General features: G+C 38.3%; 1 protein-coding gene across 1 annotated transcript; it reads right to left on the bottom strand.

The window, feature by feature from the left end:
* Nucleotides 1-8,449: 8,449 nt before the first annotated feature.
* LOC140236949 (uncharacterized) lies at nt 8,450-9,307 on the bottom strand. The gene has a single exon (XM_072316896.1). The coding sequence runs from the start codon at nt 9,305-9,307 to the stop codon at nt 8,450-8,452; it is 858 nt and encodes a 285-aa protein (XP_072172997.1).
* Between the last annotated feature and the right edge of the window lie 11,354 nt (nt 9,308-20,661).

Below are 20,661 nucleotides of genomic sequence, written 5' to 3'. Positions count from 1 at the left end.
AAATCGCGAGAAATACCTATAACAAAATAAACATTGCATCTAGACTAAGCCGTCTACAGCTATGGTTTATTGAGAAATATAGTGATATCTCTTTACATTTTAGGTTTTATTGTAAATTTTTATATGGTGGGGCGTTTGGTGATACTACTGACATACACATATGCATCAAATGTGATAACTCGAACATTTTTAAAATCACTGCTCCCGATGGTAAACAATACATTTAAGTAAATGTATAATCACGTATCTTTGCTTTGCAATCTATCATGTTGTGCGATTATACTTGCATATTATTTTGCATACATATAGAATATTGTTTGCTTGATTTTAGCATGATGTTGTGTATATTTTTACTTTTTCTTAAAAATCAGAATTAAGAAATGAAATGAAAATTGACATTGTTGAAATGGAAAGTTAAACGAATATCTGCACGTTTTAGAGGGTCTTTATCTGTTGTATTGTTTTCTTTTAGTGTATCACGATGATTAATTACAGGACATGTAATCATGTATTACAAGAAATACATGCAGTAACTAAAGGCATTGAAATGCACCTTTCTTTAGACTGAGCATAACTTGCATGTTTCCATAATTATACAATGTGTTTTGTTAATTACCTTATAGTAACATGGAAACATGCAAATCATGTTTGGTTTAGGGGAATGTGTATCCCGATGTCATCTATTGATCAAATAAGTAGGCCTACTTAATCAACGATTTGCAGGTGAGGCCATTATAATAATGAAGGCAAAATCTTGTTTTAAAAGTTTGTTTGTTTGTTTGTTTGATTGATGGTTGTGGTTGTTGTTGTTGTTTGCACATCCAGGCAATCTTAAGAAAAACAGTAGAAAAGTTAGTATGAAATGTAATAAATGACACATTTTCAGATATTCATTCAGCCACTAAACGTGATGATCAGCGTACATGTATTGCAAACAACACGAATCAAGACAAGTCGACATCACTCGCATTTCACGCAGGTTCTTCTAAGTTTAGCGCAATTTATTAGCGTCTAGTCATCGTATACAGTACCGGCATACCCGAACAACGGAGCCCAAGAACCCGAAGTGGCAGTAGATTGCAATTTCTTTTGTCTCCCCCCCCCCCCCCCTCTCTCTCCCTCTCTCTCTCTCCCTCTCTCTCCCCCTCCCTCTCTCTCTCTCTCTCTGTACATACTTTTCCCTCTCTATATTTACCTCAGTATTCACAAAAGGATAATTATCATCCAAGTTGCAAAAAAAACAAAACAAACAAATTACCCCGGCCCTTCTTAAGGAACGAAAAAAACAAGAAGAAGAATGAAATCAGAAGTATAAAAAGTGGGCAACAGAGAGCGGATATTCAAGTGAATTTGGAGGGTGAAGATGCGATTCAAGAAACACTACTTTTGATTAGACACTTAGTAAGACGAATAAATTTGTTTGTTTGTTTGGTTGTTTCTTCATCAAATTTGTATCTTGTTACATACAGTAAAGCATAGCGAATAAGTCAATGAAAGTGCACGTTAATACGGAAAGCCTCAACCAAGGTACCAACTACGACCAACAGCCCCATGCACCTCCGTCGCAAGCATGACAAGGACCACGCCGTCAGAATGAAGAATTTTCAAACTTAATTCCGGCCACATTCGGGACGGAATTTTGAATTGTCGAAAAGTCTGACATTTTTGTAGTAATAGTGCGGTTCAAATAACTATTTAGAATCAAACTTCGAATGCCCTTCGAAGTCATTTTTTCACAATTCGCAATACACCTCTAAAGTGTTTGTTTGTTTGTTGTTGTTTTTTTAGCAAAATATTTTGGCCAGCCAGAAGCAAGGGCCCAAGTGAATACTTTTTATCCACTCTCTCCCTCTCCCTCTCTCTCTCTCTCTCTGTACATACTTTTTCCTCTCTATATTTACCTCAGTATTCACAAAAGGATAATTATCATCCAAGTTGCAAAAAACAAACAAACAAACAAATTACCCCGGCCCTTCTTAAGGAACGAAAAAAACAAGAAGAAGAATGAAATCAGAAGTATAAAAAGTGGGCAACAGAGAGCGGATATTCAAGTGAATTTGGAGGGTGAAGATGCGATTCAAGAAACACTACTTTTGATTAGACACTTAGTAAGACGAATAAATTTGTTTGTTTGTTTGGTTGTTTCTTCATCAAATTTGTATCTTGTATACCTCCGTCGCAAGCATGACAAGGACCACGCCGTCAGAATGAAGAATTTTCAAACTTAATTCCGGCCACATTCGGAACGGAATTTTGAATTGTCGAAAAGTCTGACATTTTTGTAGTAATAGTGCGGTTCAAATAACTATTTAGAATCAAACTTCGAATGCCCTTCGAAGTCATTTTTTCACAATCCGCAATACACCTCTAAAGTGTTTGTTTGTTTGGTTTTTTTTTTTTTTAGCAAAATATTTTGGCCCGCCAGAAGCAAGGGCCCAAGTGAATACTTTTTATCCACTCTCTCCCTCTCTCTCCCTCTCCCTCTCTCTCTCTCTCTGTACATACTTTTCCTCTCTATATTTACCTCAGTATTCACAAAAGGATAATTATCATCCAAGTTGCAAAAAAAAAAACAAACAAACAAACAAATTACCCCGGCCCTTCTTAAGGAACGAAAAAAACAAGAAGAAGAATGAAATCAGAAGTATAAAAAGTGGGCAACAGAGAGCGGATATTCAAGTGAATTTGGAGGGTGAAGGTGCGATTCAAGAAACACTACTTTTGATTAGACACTTAGTAAGACGAATAAATTTGTTTGTTTGTTTGTTTCTTCATCAAATTTGATTTGTATCTTGTATACCTCCGTCGCAAGCATGACAAGGACCACGCCGTCAGAATGAAGAATTTTCAAACTTAATTCCGGCCACATTCGGGACGGAATTTTGAATTGTCGAAAAGTCTGACATTTTTGTAGTAATAGTGCGGTTCAAATAACTATTTAGAATCAAACTTCCAATGCCCTTCGAAGTCATTTTTTCACAATTCGCAATACACCTCTAAAGTGTTTGTTTGTTTGTTTGGGTTTTTTTTAGCAAAATATTTTGGCCCGCCAGAAGCAAGGGCCCAAGTGAATACTTTTTATCCACTCAGAATGCAGTCACAATTTCAGAATTTACTTTGAATATTGAGGAATTTGTATAAAGAATATTTTATTTCAACAGCATTTCGGCTCAGTAGCCTCTTGTGTGATTAGGGTTTTTGTGTTCTTGTAGAAGTATAGGTGGGTGAGTAATCGGCATCCACACGAGAAATCACGACCTCTTGCATTGAGTAGTTTGTGTGACGAACTTGTGAGAGCTCAGAAGCATCATCGCAAATACATTACAATCTCGTCTCAAAGTTGCATAGAACTTAATCTTTTTAACAAAATGTATATCATAGCTCATGATGCACAAATAGTCTCAGAATAAGTTTGTATTCATCTGCAGGGTTACTGCGAATTAAAGGGATCGTATAGTTTTGGTCGAGACCTAACGTCAGCTTTACACACATTATATATATGTTTGGTTTTTTTTTTTTTTTTGGTTTTTTTTTTTTTTTTTGGTGAGATAATGAGAAACCTCTTCAAAGAGCATGTAATTTCAAGAAGGATTCAACGTTTATGTGATGAAAATTGGTCTTGAAATGGCTGGGATATCTAATGAAATTGACAGGCCACGACTTTTATTATCTATAGGATCTCTTTGTTTTACCTTGTTTTTTTTATAGAAGATATCTCAGTCATTTCAAAACCGATTTTCATCAAACAAACTTTTGATTCCCCTTAGAATTGTATGCACTTTAACATTTCATATATACAGTGGTTTCTAAATATCTCGCAAAACACTACAAGCTGAATCCTCACATCAACCAGTATACTGTACAGTCCCATTTTAACAATGTTGGTGTGTCAGACTGTTGTAGCTAAAAGTACTGATCTGAGATCACATTATAATAATCGTAGCAATTATCGCGTCATCCATGCTGATTGATACCAGGGGGCAATTATCAGTAGAGTGAATTTTCATATTCTCATATGATGTGACAAAAAGTATTATGAATAAGAGTCTGAGTGATAATTTGTTTTCCTATATATACAGATATTCGTGAATTAACTTAAGAAGCTGCATAACTGTAACATGGAGTGACACTATTGGTGTCGGAGTATAATTATGGAGACTATCAATCTATACTTCAGGCTGAGCGGATCTTGTGTGACAGTTGGCGGTACCTGTATATTATAATTTAAGTCGACCAGGAGCAGACGTATACCCTTGTGTGTATGTCTGCTTCAGAAACGGATTTTAATCTAACATCACATCGCATCCTGGTCGCTGATGAAGAATGTGATGACCAACCTGTTTGGTGTCTTGTTTCTAAACACGCGCTTTCCTCGCCAGGATAAAGCATTTTAATGCCATTTTAGGTTTTTATCTCACATATCTATCATTTTGAATATCATTAAAGTTCTTCTCAAATCCAGGCCCAGATGAAACATTTTCATGCATGAAAATGTCGCTAAATAACGGTTTAAAGTTGCTATGACCTCGTTGATTTGCTGCAGAGCACAAAAGCAGCTTCACGAACACTCGGTGCATGTCAGATAGCGTACGAGAATAGGTAGGCTCCTATACCAATTAGGAGAACATAATAGTCTAGATAGAAATTCGCGATGATTATGCAAGAATTTTGCAATAAATTCTGGAATATGTGTGAGATAGTTGTGAATATTTTGTGCATACATTGTTAAAAATTGTGAAATACTCGCAAACTTTTTTTGTTATAAGATGTGACCTGCGATATTCCTTCAACTGACCGGAAGGATGCACGAGGTCTTGTCAGCTGTCAATGCTAGAAAGTAATGAAGTGTAGTAGAGGTACTGTAGAGATTCTATACATCTTTTTATATCTTTTGAACGCAATAGTGTGAACGCAATAGTGATGTCATCTTTGCCGTATCTAATTTGCATGCGAAAATGACTGTGACCGATACTCTTATGCGAAAAAGTGCACGCAAACAATTTTAAAATGGGTCCGCTTTTTTGGGGAGGGGGAACCTTGCCATTCTATTTGTTTGACCTTATACAATTCTTATCAAAGTCCAAAGATTTACATGCACCATTTGGAGATCTGCCTAAAAAAAATAAGACAAGAATTACGGAAAACAAGTATGCGAATGGCTGTGGTACTATATTGTCCATCATTTTGAATACTATAGTAATCAGCGCAAATCACGCTTCAGGAATTTGTTGGGCATGACCATAGATAGTGAAGAAAGAGATAGAGAGAGAGAAATAGACAAAGACAGAAAGGGAGAGAGGGAAAATGCGTTATGATGACGAGGTATATAGAAATCATCCCATCCATTTCGCGCCATTTCAGCCTTCATCTGTATACTTCAAGTATAAGCATATGATGCTTTCTTACATCGCCGGCAGTAAAATGTTTTTACAGCGTGTGAAGTTTCCTTTCGATAAGTATGTCCTTGGATACACATTAGTAAAGATACGACTAAAAAAGGCTGCAGTGGTCACAGCCCAATGCTCCAGCCAAGGCTCTATCTCGATATATACATCACGCTGGTTTCCATAGTGACTGGGAAAGCAATATTTAGTGGGAAGTACACCTTCCGTTTTCTCCTTCGGATATTGCCTCATCATGCACTTTTCGTGTAATTGTGTGCCTCAAAAAGTAATCACAATTAATGCACTTTTTCTAAAGGAGATTAGATGCGTCCTTAGTGTCATATCATTCGACGTTTGGGCATGAAATCAAGAAACAAGTCAATTACATTTCAGATTTTTACATGTGAAGTAGATTTAAAAATGTCGTAAACAGTAATATACACAATGTTTCTGTGCCTACCAGTTCATTCTATCACCATCACCTTCATCTTCATGATCACATTTTTCTTCTTATCATCACCCTTTCATCATAATCATAATTTAACCATATTTCTATTCAGTATCTATGCACAAGAATATAAAAACTGAATGCATTATATGTTCAGATTTTTTTTTCTCCATTCTGCAAGATTAAATGTGCATACGTATAGATAGGTTTCCTGGGCTGCCACGTGTTCAAGCATCCGCTTGGATATAGTGGCAGTCCTTCTTCTGCATAATTGCTTGGGTAATTATTTACAAATTTAGTAATACAATATATATTGGTAATAGAACCAATGTACACATTATTTTTTTTCTCTTTTGAATCATTTACATTGTAATCTATAAATTGATGTTTTCTAAGGTACTGAAAAGAATTCTGATTCATGAATGAAATTATGTTGAGGAAAATAAATCAAACAGACAAACATAAAGAAAAATCGTCCCCTTTTTAAAAGCCGCAATTCAAACCGAAGTCATTCTCAATCTAATAGGCATCCAATATCCACTGGCTTTAAGAACAATGAATTCGAATTAAGATGAAGTGTCATAGTAAGCTGTGGCATCTCCCCTACCGTTTTATACAATAATTTTACTGAACTCCATATAACTCGAGTCAGTAGCTATAGACCATTTGATATCGGCCTATCAAAACCCCATCAGATTGTAACTTGCTCCAGAAGGATCTCAAACTTTTGGAGAGATGGTCCTCCCGGTGGCTAATGTCCTTGAAACCAGATAAATGTAGTGTGATTAGGTTCTCTAGATGTAAGACCAAAATTGAGCGCACATACAGGCTCTGCGGTCAAGACCTCCAATCAGTCCACCAGCATAAGTACCTTGGAGTTACTCTGTCATCTGACATGAAGTGGAATACCCACGTGGACCACGCAGTATCTAAAGCTAATGGTATGATTGGTTTTCTACGTCGCAACCTGGGATCAGCCCCTCCTAAAGTGAAAATCCAAGCTTTCAAAAGTCTTGTCCGTCCCCATATTGAATACTGCAGTTCAGTATGGGATCCACATACCAAGAGCAATATTCAGAAAGTTGAAGCTGTCCAAAGGCGAGCGGCACGGTTCATCCTTAACGATTATAAACGTGAAAGCTCTGTCACAGCCATGCTTGCATCCCTTCAACTCCCACCCCTCCAATATAGAAGATTCATCAACAGGCAGGTCATGATGCACAAGATGATCCACAACAATGTAGATCTCCCCATTACGGATTACTTGGAATTTAAGAAACGAGACCCCTCTGTGTCTACAAGAAGATCTCACCCGCTCTCCCTTGAGGTTCCTTTTAGCAAGACCAACTGCTTCAAACAATCCTTTTTCCCCAAATCTGCCAAAGATTGGAACTCCCTCCCCCACTCATTAATTTCCATCAAGGATTCAATGATATTCAAACAAAAGCTAAAGAGCACACAGCTCGATTAGATACCGTTCCCTCACAGACCGCTATCAACGTTGAGTGATGTTCCGGATGGAGCTTTTCAACTGTGATACCGTGAAACCGTGAAAGGCCCTACATGTCTGTGCTCAAACATAATATGCGCCATTACACTAATGGCGTACAACATCATTCCAAATTTGTTTACTGATAAAAATAAGCACTACCGCCCTAATGAATTAGATACGCTTGTGTGAATGCTATTCTTCAAAAGCGAAACTAATATTTGTTTCAATATTCTGAGTAATCCATTCTCACTATAAACTAACAAACATACAAACAGTATGAACATGATATCACTCGAAACCTTGAAGTACATGATGAATTAATATAATCATTATGTGTTGTGTACTTGCAATGGATTACACTGTTATGTCCTCGCGAATTAAAGGAAACTGAAGCCCAAAATAACTGCGGATTGAATGTTAAAGCAACAATATTAGTAAAAACATCAGTGAAATTTTTAGGAAAAAATCGGAAAATCGAATCAAAAGTTATGTTTATTCATAATGTTCATGAAGTTTATGTGCCGTCAACGGTGGATAAGGTGACTACTGCAGTTCATGGCGTCATTATTAATATGGACATATAAAGAAAATATAAGAAAATTTCACAAAATGCCATTCTTTTTTAAAATTAAAAGTAGGCCTATACGCAGTCGACTTGTAACTATAGTTCAGGGTAATGTTATTCCCCTGCTTTCTGAAAGATGTATTAAGTCATGTGCTCTTTCATTACGGTTATAGGAAAGTTAAAATAAAAATGTTGATTTTCGTTATATTTTCTTTAGACTGTTGTCCATTATGATGTCACGAAGTGTAGTAGTCTCCTAATCCAGCGATGACAGCATCGAAACTTTATAACTTTTGAGCAGATTGTTCGATTTTCCTCAAACCTTCACTGATGTGTTCAACTAATCATCATGGCTTTCACTCAATCCGAACGTGTATTCAGGTTTCGGTCTCTGTGATCTTATGGGACAGTTTATCTGACCGAAATATGCTAAAAATGGACTTAATGTTTTCTGATTCTTTAAGAAAAATATCAAAAACATATCACAAAACTCCTTGTACGTACACTTTTATCCTAAAATGTGAGCATTGTGACATTGCACTCTCACATTCCTCGTATTTTCAGAGCCACCGCTGCGGAAGATGCAATAGTTTGAAGAATCCTCGACGGTAGTGTACGTTGGTGATGGCGTACAAGACAGGATTGACCAGCGAGTTCGAATACAAAATTATTACTGTTATGAACACTTGGAACGATGAAGGGGATTGGGAAGATTGTTCTCTGATTACAAACACTGCATAAGGCATCCAACAGACCAGGTAGAACGTGACTAGAACTAGGAGAGATAAATATGCCTTTCTGTATCCAACTAATTTGTTACGCTTGCCAGCCCGTAAAACAGGGTTCGGAGCTCGTGACAGCCCGTTTTCGACTCTGCCGGTGTCCCGACATGCAAGGCTGTCCTCCTTCGGCCGTGTTGTATCATCGAGCGTAGTGTCACCGCTTGAGCCCGGAGGAGGATCCAGGGAGAATTCCCTCGTCGTATCTGTTTGCTCCTCGACTCGTCTGGAGCGCGCTTCTCTCGAGCCCCGAGGAAGATCCAGAGAAAGTTCCTCGATCCGTCTGGAGCGCGCGTAAATCTCCAAACCGATATTGAAGCAGAGGGCGATTAGGACGATGAAGGGTACTGCGATTTCCACGAGGAGCATGAAGACGGAGAAGCCAAAACTGTGACGAAACTCCATAAGACAATCCACTTTGTAATCAACAAGATGGCTGTCTGTGATCTCCGGCCAGACAAAAGCGATGCCGGTGTAAAACAGAAAAAAGAATGACCACATGGTTGCTAGGACAACGATGATTTTCCTGTGGGTCAAAAGAGCCCGATATTTGGGACTTTTTGAAATTGCTAACCGACGCTGGATGCAGAGTAGAATGACCAGGAGCACTGACATCATGGTATCCAGGTACGCTACCATCTCGAATATCTTGCACATCAGCTCGCCAAATATCCATCTTCCCGTTAACCTCTGTACGGCGGAGATTGGTAGATTCCAACATCCAACGAGCAGATCCGACAGTGAAAGATTCAGGATGATTACATTAGACACATGTTTCCGCACATCCTCATTTTTGAAATAGATAAGGATTACTATTGCATTTGCCAATGTTATGAGAAGAGCCAAAATGATACTACAAACCGCTCCGGCCACTGATATTTCTATGGTTGCAAACCCGTCGGGTAAAGTATCCGCGGCCAAAGTAGAAGTCAATGCTGAGTTGTTCTTCATTTTGATAAGACTCTGACACCACTTTTCTCGGCTTAAGAGCTGCTTTCACGACATGTCCGCCTCAACCAACACTCCACGCAATGTCTTCCATCGTAATCATTAGTAAGGCCTGATCAATGGGAGCGGGTCTATCGAATGATGAACACGCGCGCGAGGAACAGTGGCTGAATGCGATTGAAATCCCATCATGCCATAAAGAACGTGTTATCATCGTCAGAGTGACAGTTTCTACTTTCGAGCAGATTACAGGTCTCGGTGCAAGAAAATTAAATCCCCCTCAAGTCTGAAATATTAATATTTCAATGAGGAAGCATTCATACCTGTAACCATGCAGGAGAAGCGAAACGCGCGATAATTAGCTATGAACAGAGGGTTCTGATTAAGAACATAACACCCCTCCCCCTCAAAAATTATTATTATGTATTATTTATGCCTGACGAGGTGCTATCCAAGTATATGCGGCGAGATTGTGTGAAGGGAACCCATTTGGTATTCTGTGAAGTCTGTTCTCGATAAATTGTACTATGTTTTGATGTGTTTGGGGTTCTTTTATTCTTTATCATCTTTTCTCTTCTTCCGCAATTTACTGAAGAGGGTCGTTGCAATTTCATATCCGTTTTCAGAGTTTAGCAATCAATCAGTTAGAGACAGCCATTACTTTGTGAGATACAATGACAGAGATCTAGCCTGCTGTAACTGGACAGTCATCCAAACGATGATCCATTAATTTTTCTTGCGTACACATCTTCATAGAAGCCGGCGTAACATCCGTAATTGGATGTGGGCACAGAGCCTTGGTCGCGCGCTTTTCGTGTTTGCAACAAAGAAAGCAACACATGCATTATAGTAGTGCTGAGACCCATTTCCTTTATTAAAAAAAAGACAGATATATGACTACACGTGCATGACAAGGCAAATGAGGAATTTACTGTGTCTTCAGCTGGGAACATGGTCCTATCAGAGAAAGCATATTACAAGTAGATTTATACGCATTTCATATATTATGATCATCGTAATTATCATACATAATCATCGTCTTCGCATCGCATAGATTCTATAGTTGCAAAGGGTTTCAAAAAAGAACAGTGAAGTTATTTGCCCTGACTTGACATGGTATTAATATTTGCAGTTACTCGTCAGTCAATGGCAAAAATGAGCATGCTATTTCCAGCCATTTTAATTACAGTGACCGTGTGATTTTTATCAATATCTCTATCAGTAAAAGAACAAACGTCTGTACAAAATCTAGTATGCTTGCCATTTTCATCGATGAAATATCACTCTCGTGATAAAGTAGGTATTGCCACGAATGTTACTTGACGATTCTGTCATTATTGAATGTAGAATATTAAACTTTTTTTTTTGTAAATTTGATCTTTTGGGATGTGTTAAACGACACCCTCTACATTTACTTAAATACCTTTCGGGTTTAGAATGTTTAATGATAAAGGGGCAATTTAATATAACCCTATAATAATTTCGTTTGTCAAATAAATCAACAGAACAGAAGTAAAGAGGCTTCCCTAAAAGTCAACAGGCATCAATCCAAAGTTCTATCATGCGACATTCTCTTCTGCCCGTAAACGTGACAGCCATATTGATTTCATACGGCAAGCAAAGAAGACATTTACCAATGTTTGAAAATGATGTTCTTACAGTGGTTGTGTTTCTTCTTCAGTAATATATACTTCCGTTCATTATACAAACGGATTAAAATGATGTTTTGGTGTACGATAAGCATCAATAGAACAGTCTACACAGGCTAAATCTGGAATTGTCTTATACGTAATTAACTACAACTCATGTACTGAAACCATGCCATAAGATTGTGCACATCACAACTTCACCCAAACCTGCGCATCATTATTGTATGACTATATGCACGCTGATAGTATGAAGTTTAACACTGGTGAGAAGGTTATGTTGGGATAAGGCACCTCGAAGTATCATCTTCATTACTGTTTGGCCTTAAACTGTTGTTCCCTGTGCTTCTATGATGATGATGAAAATGACTGTAACACGCCACAGTCTTTACTCTACCGTAATCATACAAAATGGATATTTTAGATGAGCTGTTAATGATGAAAATAATTATCATTCCAGGTCCGAGTCATATCCGTCACTACAGCTACGGGTCTGACATCGATAATCCGCCGATCACCCGATAGTGTGGGTCCTGCATCAAGAGAACAAGCGCCTGCAGTAGCTCCCTGACTGTCTCAGCTGTGGGGAGAAAACACGTTGATAACTTGACTCTGGAAACGAACGCTTTTTTTTTCTCACATTAGATGCACTGTTTGATAGGTATATGTTATGTTGTGTTTTCATTGTAGACCCATAGCATATTAATCAGCCGCGTTCATAACAGATCGTCACTGCACTATTATATAGTGTAATATTGAGTTGTTACGATGCGTTTATCTTAACAGTCTCGGGTAGATATAATAATCTACTGTACACGAGACTGTTAAAAGAAACGCATCGTAATATAGGGCATATCGTTATATCATTATCATATTATGATCATGATCTTTAACTGAAACCCAAGTACCTGATAAGAATTTAAGGAGCAATTAGAATTGGTATTTTGTACGCCGTTTCTCCGTGGAATAATGCTCCCATTCTTTCCTTCCGGACCCCCTGGAACGGTACCTGGTTATCTCTCAACAGACAAAGTTACTATAAGCACTTACTGTAACCCTCTATCCCTTTCTATCTCCTTCCTCTACCTTTATGTGACATAAAATTGCGAGCCATTTACCTCTATACTGGCAGGACAGACCAATGAAGCCAGCGCTACATTGGCAGAAAGCACCGAGCCCATCGAGCGAGCAGTAGCCCTGTCGGTTCGTGCAGTCATTGGTCCGTGCGTAAAGCTCGTCGCACATGCGCATAACTCGTTCTCCATCCGTTTCCAGTGTTTCGTCATCCTCTCCGTCATCTCCACCGTTCCCATTATTGCTGCCTTCATCGTCATCGCCATTATCAACTCCTGGTGGATTGAAAACAACGATAACAACAACAAAATTCCACTTATTTCCTCATGTAACAATTAGTGAAATTTAGCATCCACGTGTTTATTTTGCTTCTTTGTTTCTTTGTTTTTGTTTTTGTTTTTGTTCTTTTGTGTTTTTTTTTTGCAATTCCTGCCCGTTTTTTATGATTGTAGAATATCTGATATTGTTAGTGGAATTTAAGTCACTAGAAACAACTCTCATCACGACAGAATACCTGCCGGAAAAAATACTGAGAACAAATGACTAAAGTTTTGTAAAAATATGCCCCGATATCTACTCTTTTGAATAATATCATTGTATAGATGGACAATTATACTGCAAACTAATGATGATTCCATTTTAGGAAGATGCGCAAAGATACCATCTTTTGCAAAGTGTGTTCTCCATTTTTGTTTATAAAACTTCAATAATATTTTACCATACCTGCCGTTGTTGGATTCTGCTCCATTGTTTCGGCGGTTGTCGGCTCCCATTCGTCGTCTCCGTCGTCACCGCCGTCACCGATCGGCGCATCTCGGGTGACCGTCTCGGGACGCATCGGTTCCGGCCTCTCGGTCCTTTCCACTATCAGCTGAGGGGGTGACGAGTCTGTCGGACGACTGCCGTCACCGCCGCTCTCGTCACCGTCATTCGCGTCACCGCCATCTCCGCCTCCTGGTTCTGAGGGACCTGGGAGAAGTTATTTATCGTGAAGCCTTAGTAGTGGGATGGAGGGGATAATGCAGCGGCTGTCAGGTAAAGGTGATAACGAAGTCCATTGTAGTCATTTGTCATTGTGCTAAGGTAATATCGTTTATCCTGCTGTCGAGTCTTTTGGATCCAGTCAATTTCCTTGCAACCTAATCCTTTCGTTGTGATTTTTTTTTTTTTTTTTTTTTGATGAACCCTGTCAAACTTGTTTTTCATGTGGCTGAACATTTCTGGACAGGGACTGCGACATAATGTCTTTAATAATAAGCTTTTACTCACATGCGGCAGTTTCTAAGAGTTCTATACGCACAAAACGCCCCCGCCATTTTCTTTTTCTACTGAAGTAAGTAATGTCATATATAGCTGTGTGGGGAAAAGATACATTTAGACATTGTACTTTAAAGTCTTCCCTAATTGTAACACTTCTTCATTGTTTCCACGCATAATTATGACGTTGCAGACACAATAAACACTTGCGAGCATGATGTCTACTTCGTATACCTGATGCCATAGCAGGTGGTGAAGTTACCACCAATTATCACCATTTTGCAAATTCTCTTAATTAAACCAACAGGACATGGCGTATTAAACGTAACATAACGTAATACAACGTATCATAGCATAATGTAATATAACACGACATGACATCACATCATACATCATATGGCATGACATGACGTGACATGACATAACATAACATAACATAACATAACATAACATAACATAACATAACATAACATAACATAACTATACTGAAGTGCATATGAAGCGTCTTCACTTCCCCGATCTATATGAAAAAAAAAAAAACCCACAAAATCCGTCCAATTTCAAGTTGAATTTCAAAGGATAAGAGAGGGAGAGAGAGAGAGTACCAGATCAGTAAAAGCTTCGTGACATCAGATAGAAAATGTATATACAACGAAGAAAAATAAAACACGGGATAATACTGTTATTTCGGTCCCGATTACATATAATTGTGTGTAGATTTAGGCAATGGGGTATGTCATAGACTAAGACACCGCTCCCAGTCATGAAATTATGGTAATATTTTGTCAGTTATGTAACAATTATTGAAGATCACCCTGAAATCGCTACCAACTATGGAATAATTTGATGCGAAGAATGTAACGCCTCCCTTACGAACCTTTTCAAGGAAAAGAAATCTCGAGTGATGTTCAAAATAACAGGAGAGTTTCGCTAAGATTACATAATTTACTTATCTAATGTGTGTCATTGTGACTGATGTTGCCGTTCTGTGCTAAAATTAAAAAAAAAATTAAAAATATATATAAAATATTAAATAACTATTTAGACTTCATAAGTTTCTTCTTTCCTTTTTAGCATCAATATAATTTTTTTTTTCGTCATGTTCCTTTATTGTGATCAATTAGAATTGATTGTGTGAAACTGAACAGTCAGTCCGCAGCACCCGATAATTCGCTCGTATTTATTCAACTCGTATGCAAGCCCCCTCTAGGCTTGCATACGTAATGAGCTGCGTAAGGGGATTTTGTCCTTGGGCTTTCGGCAACAAAAATACACCTTATGTTCACAAATTTGGTATCGAATTCAAGGAAAATATGTAAACTATCATCACATGTTACTCAAATTATTGTAAATGAAAAATATCATAGCGTAATTTGAGCTTGAAAAATGATGAAAAAAGTAATTTGTGCAGTACACGTTCAAGACGTTCAAAAAATACCAAATTCACCTTGCGTCTCAATGAAAATGTTTTATTTGGTAGTCCATATCCAAATCTTTGTATCCATGTAAATATCTTGACAATTTGTTGCTTAATCCGGTCAGGAACCAGTAAAATATACATCGATGTCAGTGCTGATCAGCTTGAAACCGTGCATTCTCAAGAGTAAGCTCTCTCATTGGACAGCGCTTGCATTCAGCGCTTGCATTACGTTATTACGCTGCTACATAACCAGTGTAACGGTTTCATGCCACTTGCGGTTTCTCTGCACGGGTGTAGTTCAAGCCAAGTTCAAGTGCTGGATGCAAGCACTGTCCAATGAGAGAGCTCTCTCGCGCCACTGTACACTTTGTTTGGAGCATACTTCCGGCTTAGGAGTGAATTTTACAGACATTACAAAACGGAAAAACTAGTATAAATCATGCTTGCGTCTCCTTGACTCCAATATATGATGAGCATCTAAGTTTCCTCTCTACGAAAAAGCCAAAATCAGAAACAACAGTTTCTTAATCCGGTCAGGAACCAAAAAAGAACTTTAGACGACAAAATCTTCCGTGAAAAGCAGGTAAAATTTACGCAAATTCAACTGATTATATAGTCATGATAAGATCCGATGTTATACGCAAATTTAGTATCAAAATAAAGATCAAAGTCTGGAGAACAATTTACCGTGACTTGTAGCCATGACGAATGTATGTACAAGTCGCTACACTGTGAAAACCATAGCCCTATCAAAGTCTCGCAAAATCTCGCACGACGAGACACCTTTCGAACGCAAAGATCGTCAACGAGAGTGCTGAATAAATCTTGCCGGATCGGCTCATTAGCATACGTGCTGCGGACTGACTGTGAAGAGGAACAAGAGTTTCAATTTGAGCTCCCATTTCCACCCACTCGGTGACGTACCATCTTGATTCCTGATGGGGACAGGATTCTGACAGAGATTCCCGCCCCACCCCGGTATGCAGACGCAGTGCGGTCCGATGAAATCGTCCGAGCAGTAGCCGTTCCCGCTGCACGAGTCCGTCCGTTCCATCATCAGCGCGCACGATTCACGCTTGACGCGACGGACTGCAAAATAATTACGAACTTCATCGACTTATTGATCAATCCATAGTTGTTTACTTGGAGTTTATGTTACGTCAGCATCGTTAATAAGTCAATAAAATATACACGACATTCTTCAAATTCATCACCACAATATATTGATACAATTAAAGTGAATTAAATTGACAATTACGCACCATGCTGACAGCTGAGAATTTATGTCAATGACAGTAACAGCAATATTGCATTCCTTTTCTGTTTTAAAATTGGAATATGAATCGGTTTCATATCCGCCACCAACAGATTTTGATTCGGGCAGTATAGGCTAATTTTATTCATTCTCCTCTTATTATTGCTTTCAAATCATCTCCTTTCTTTTCATAACAATCGGCCTTTTCCTTTAAATGCCCATTTCTGGACTTCCATCTGTTGTTTGTGTGTTTCCTTGATCTTATATAAATTTCGTTGTTATTACTGCTCGTTGAAAAAGAACTTCTTACTCTAGAAATCTCACAGTGAAATCTTGCAAAGCTATGTTGTATCATTAAATGCCTATGCAAATTTGGGGTACTCGAGTAGCACATACGTGTAATTCTTTGACATTGATGTCCAAACCTATGCTCTAATCACTTTAATTCAACGTCCGACCATAATCTTCATAGTATACGACCTTCAGAAAAGAAAAGTGAGGATAATCTATTTATGATTGTACCTGTATTAACATAACAATCTCTTTCGTTAGATTTAGCGATTTCTCCTTTGTGATCTAATTTTGTAGATAAGCGAGAATCAAATGAATATCGTTGGTCTATATATATGTATATATATATATATATATATATATATATATATATATATATATATATATATATATATATATATCCTAACGAATTTCTTCATTAATTGGACAGGAAGGGAAGTCTTGACTTATAACGCTGGCGTTCTACTCCTCCCCCCCCCCCCCTTTATTTTTGTAAGTTGAAAAGAGGAGCAGATCAATAAGTGAGAAATACTTCTCTTCATTGAGATGAAAGTGTGGTTGCTTATGATAGATGAAATAAAAGGCAGTAATCGCTCACAGCTTGGCGGAAAGACAAATCATTTTTGTAGCGCCGCGCTAATAACCATGTAAAATCGATGGCTTTCATAAACACAATATTTTCAAATTTGTTTTTATGATGAATAGTTGTCAGAGTAACTCACCTACGGAATCTGCACTCACTGACAGCGAGCAGACAGCGATAGCTGCAATAACGATTCCAACTTTGACAGCCATCTTCGATTTATATCCAGTGATGCGCTCACCAAACCAAACCGGGTGTCAGAGATGGGCAAAGTATCCTAGTTCATCAGAGAAGAAACTGTTGCCACCCTATAACCGCAGCTTTTCCAGATGAAATATTGTGAAGAGATGTTTTTGGGCGGTGCTGGTTCGTCGCTGGAATTATCTCTTTGTCTGAATTAAGGACCCTCGAATCCCATCCCAACCAATGGGATAAGCCAATATTTAGTGAGCACATTCGCACACTTTCACTCAGAGGCGAATCTTTTCATTCGCTTCAGTCGGGAGAATAGGGCACTAGACAAAATTCCGAACACGATCATCAAATGGGTACGGATGGAGGTCTTCTTTTATTTGCCAATCCTCTCCTTAAGAACCTCCTCTGGTGCCACTGCACTCCTGTTTCGGATGACCGTTGTGAACTTCTGTTCCAATTTTTGGCCCTTTCCTTTAAGGAAAAGGATTCGTCCTATGCTAATGTTTCATGCTAGATGCTCTCGTCTTACTTTTCTTCCATCTGTTAATTCCGCACATACACTGATGTGTGTGTGTGTGTGTGTGTGTGCGTGTGTTTTGTTGTTGTTGTTTTTTTGTGCGCATGTTGGTTTAATAATAATAATAATGTCTTATTTACCCAGGGTAGCCTCTTCAGTGTTGCCACTGCTCTACCAGAGGGCCCTGCCACTATGATTACTCTAGCGTTGCCATGTATACCCATCTATACACCTGGGTCGAGAGGGACATGATGGGTAAAACATCTTGTCCAAGGAGCGCTGGGCGGGATTCGAACTCGAGTCCTCCGATCAGGAGACAGGTGTTCATGCGCATGATACATTATTGTATTACTGTACGTACCGTAACCACGTTAAATTTAAACTGCTGTTAACAGATTTTGTTTGGTGCAGAGAAAACCACCCCCTTCATTTCAAGGAAACAGGTAAAACTCAAGAAACAAAAGTGATGTGTGTAATCCATCAAACTTTATGAATCGCCACTGATTCTGGTAAGTATAATTTCTCACGTGTTCTTTGAACACTCTAGAATGCAGATGGATAAGCACAACCCCGTGCTAATGTTACGTAATTTCTATGATTGTTATGGAAATGACTTGAATGCCTCCAAGGCAGTTTATGAATTGGTTTTAGTGGTAAGTTTGAAAGAAATAGGTGATTACAATAATAATGTTTCTTACCAGCATTTAGATGCAAAAAGAAAAGTAATAGTGGACAATTAAAAAGAATCGGGTGAAAGGATGCAAAATGCACGCTTTCACTCAGTTGAAGATAAAGTAAAACCGACAGATAAAGGGATGAGATTCGGGTGGATGGTGACTACAAAATAACAAAATAAACGAGGCAACAACGATATGTAGGAAAGGTGAAAAGCCGAGAGGCGAATCTCGAGGTCACAATAACATGTCCACCGGTTCTTTGCTGCACTTACAGGTTATACCTACCTTTTGTTCATGCAAGCAGGGATGTGGAACAATTGCGCAAATTGATTAAAAATCAACAAGTGAGAAAGGGAGCGAGAGATGGAAAGAGAGGAAGAGAGAAAGTGAAGTATGCATACAGTGGCAGAATGGCAGAGAGATAGATAGGAAGATAGGAAGGTAGAAAGTTACAGTAGATAGAAAAAATAGATAGAAAGATAGATAGACAGACAGATAGTTGGATAGACTTTTCTTCGCTTTGACATTCTCATCCAAGAGCAATATCTTTAAACGGAGGGAACAAGGTTTTCCTCTGAACATTGGATTATCATACTAATCCAACAATCTTCAAGTTTTAAAGTTGCACAGTCCAAATTCATACACCGAAAGATAATTATGACCATTCTGGAAAATCCTTTTTTGTCTCTGTTCTAGGGAGGATAAAATCGTTTACTGTTTGGACAGACTCAAGATAGCTTCTCACACAAGCAGATTCGTGCTCAGGATCATTGATTGCGGCATATGTTGACATATCTCTCCACTCCGCCTCTCTCGGCTACTTCACTTGACGTAAGCAGAGCGCACACAGACATAATTATTATACAGCGCACTGTCTAATAGAAACAGGAATACTCTCAGCAGGAATTGTTACTCGAGCGAATGGACAATTATACTTGCAAACTAGCACTTGGAGGGCGGTGCGTTCGTCTACTCGGCGTTCGTCAACAGATTATCTATTTTTACGGTGGCGCCAGATCGATTGAAAGAAAAAAAAAAGAACAAAATGATTATCATCGTGTTTCTTTACAAAAATAGACAGGTCTTTATTAATCTCTGGGCAGACCCTCTGCATTTTTGTCTGCAGTTTGCACTACTTGCAAAAATCGAGAGAAGCACATTATACTCTTTTCAACAATGTGAATAAGTGTATATCATAATATATCAGGGCTTGACGCAACCTTTTTTTTCCACTGGTGGCCCATTTTAGTCCGATCCCCCCCCCCCCCAAAAAAAAAAAAAAAAAAGAAAAACTAGAAATGTCGCTTTGGCGACTGGTATGCCTCCGCCATAATGCATGATTTTCCCAATAGGTCTAGATAGTACATGTGGACAATGTGTGATTACATTTTCACAAAATTGGCAAAATATTGAAATGACAAGTTTGTCACAAATGTGTTGAATGTTCACCTTCCTTGACCTAGGTTTAATTGGATGAATAGGAGAGCATGTATCTAGGGATTTAAGGACTTTAACTCGACTTTGACCCATTCATACATTTAGGCATTGAGTAATTTTCAAGGTACAGGTGTGGAGAAAAAGTGCAATTTCTGAATTGAATAGTAAATTGTTAACATTTTCATCTGGCCCTTGACCCTAAAATTCATAAGATAATCACTTTCAGGTAGAACATGCATAATATGTACTAAGTTTCAAGATAACTTGAGCCACTTCCGAGATATGGAGGAAAAAGTTAGTTCAGCACTTTCACTTGATCTTTGACCTTTTGACCTTTGAGGCAAAAAAAGAAGAAAAAAAAAAAACTTTCCAGAGAATTTCTATTAGGTTACACATGTATGCATACACCAAGTGTAAAAAAAATAGCCCTGCTGGCATTGCATGATAGGAGGGAAAAAGTAAAAATTTGAAGTGTTGCACTTGACCTTTGACCCCTGACCTTTGACCCCATGAACCCTACATTCTCTAGATAATCACTTCCAGTCAGTATATGTATATACTATGTTCCATGAAGATACCTTGAACAATTTTCCAAGGTATGGAGAAAAAAAAGAAGTTTTAATATTTTTACTTGACCTTTTGACCTTTGACCTCATGACCCAAACTTTCACCAGAGAATCTTAATTGGGTAAT

This window comes from Diadema setosum, chromosome 1 (assembly GCF_964275005.1).
Source record: "Diadema setosum chromosome 1, eeDiaSeto1, whole genome shotgun sequence".
In the NCBI taxonomy this organism is placed as follows: Eukaryota; Metazoa; Echinodermata; class Echinoidea; order Diadematoida; family Diadematidae; genus Diadema; species Diadema setosum.
Note: the sequence above shows the minus strand (reverse complement) of the source record. Positions and strands in the feature narration are given on the sequence as shown.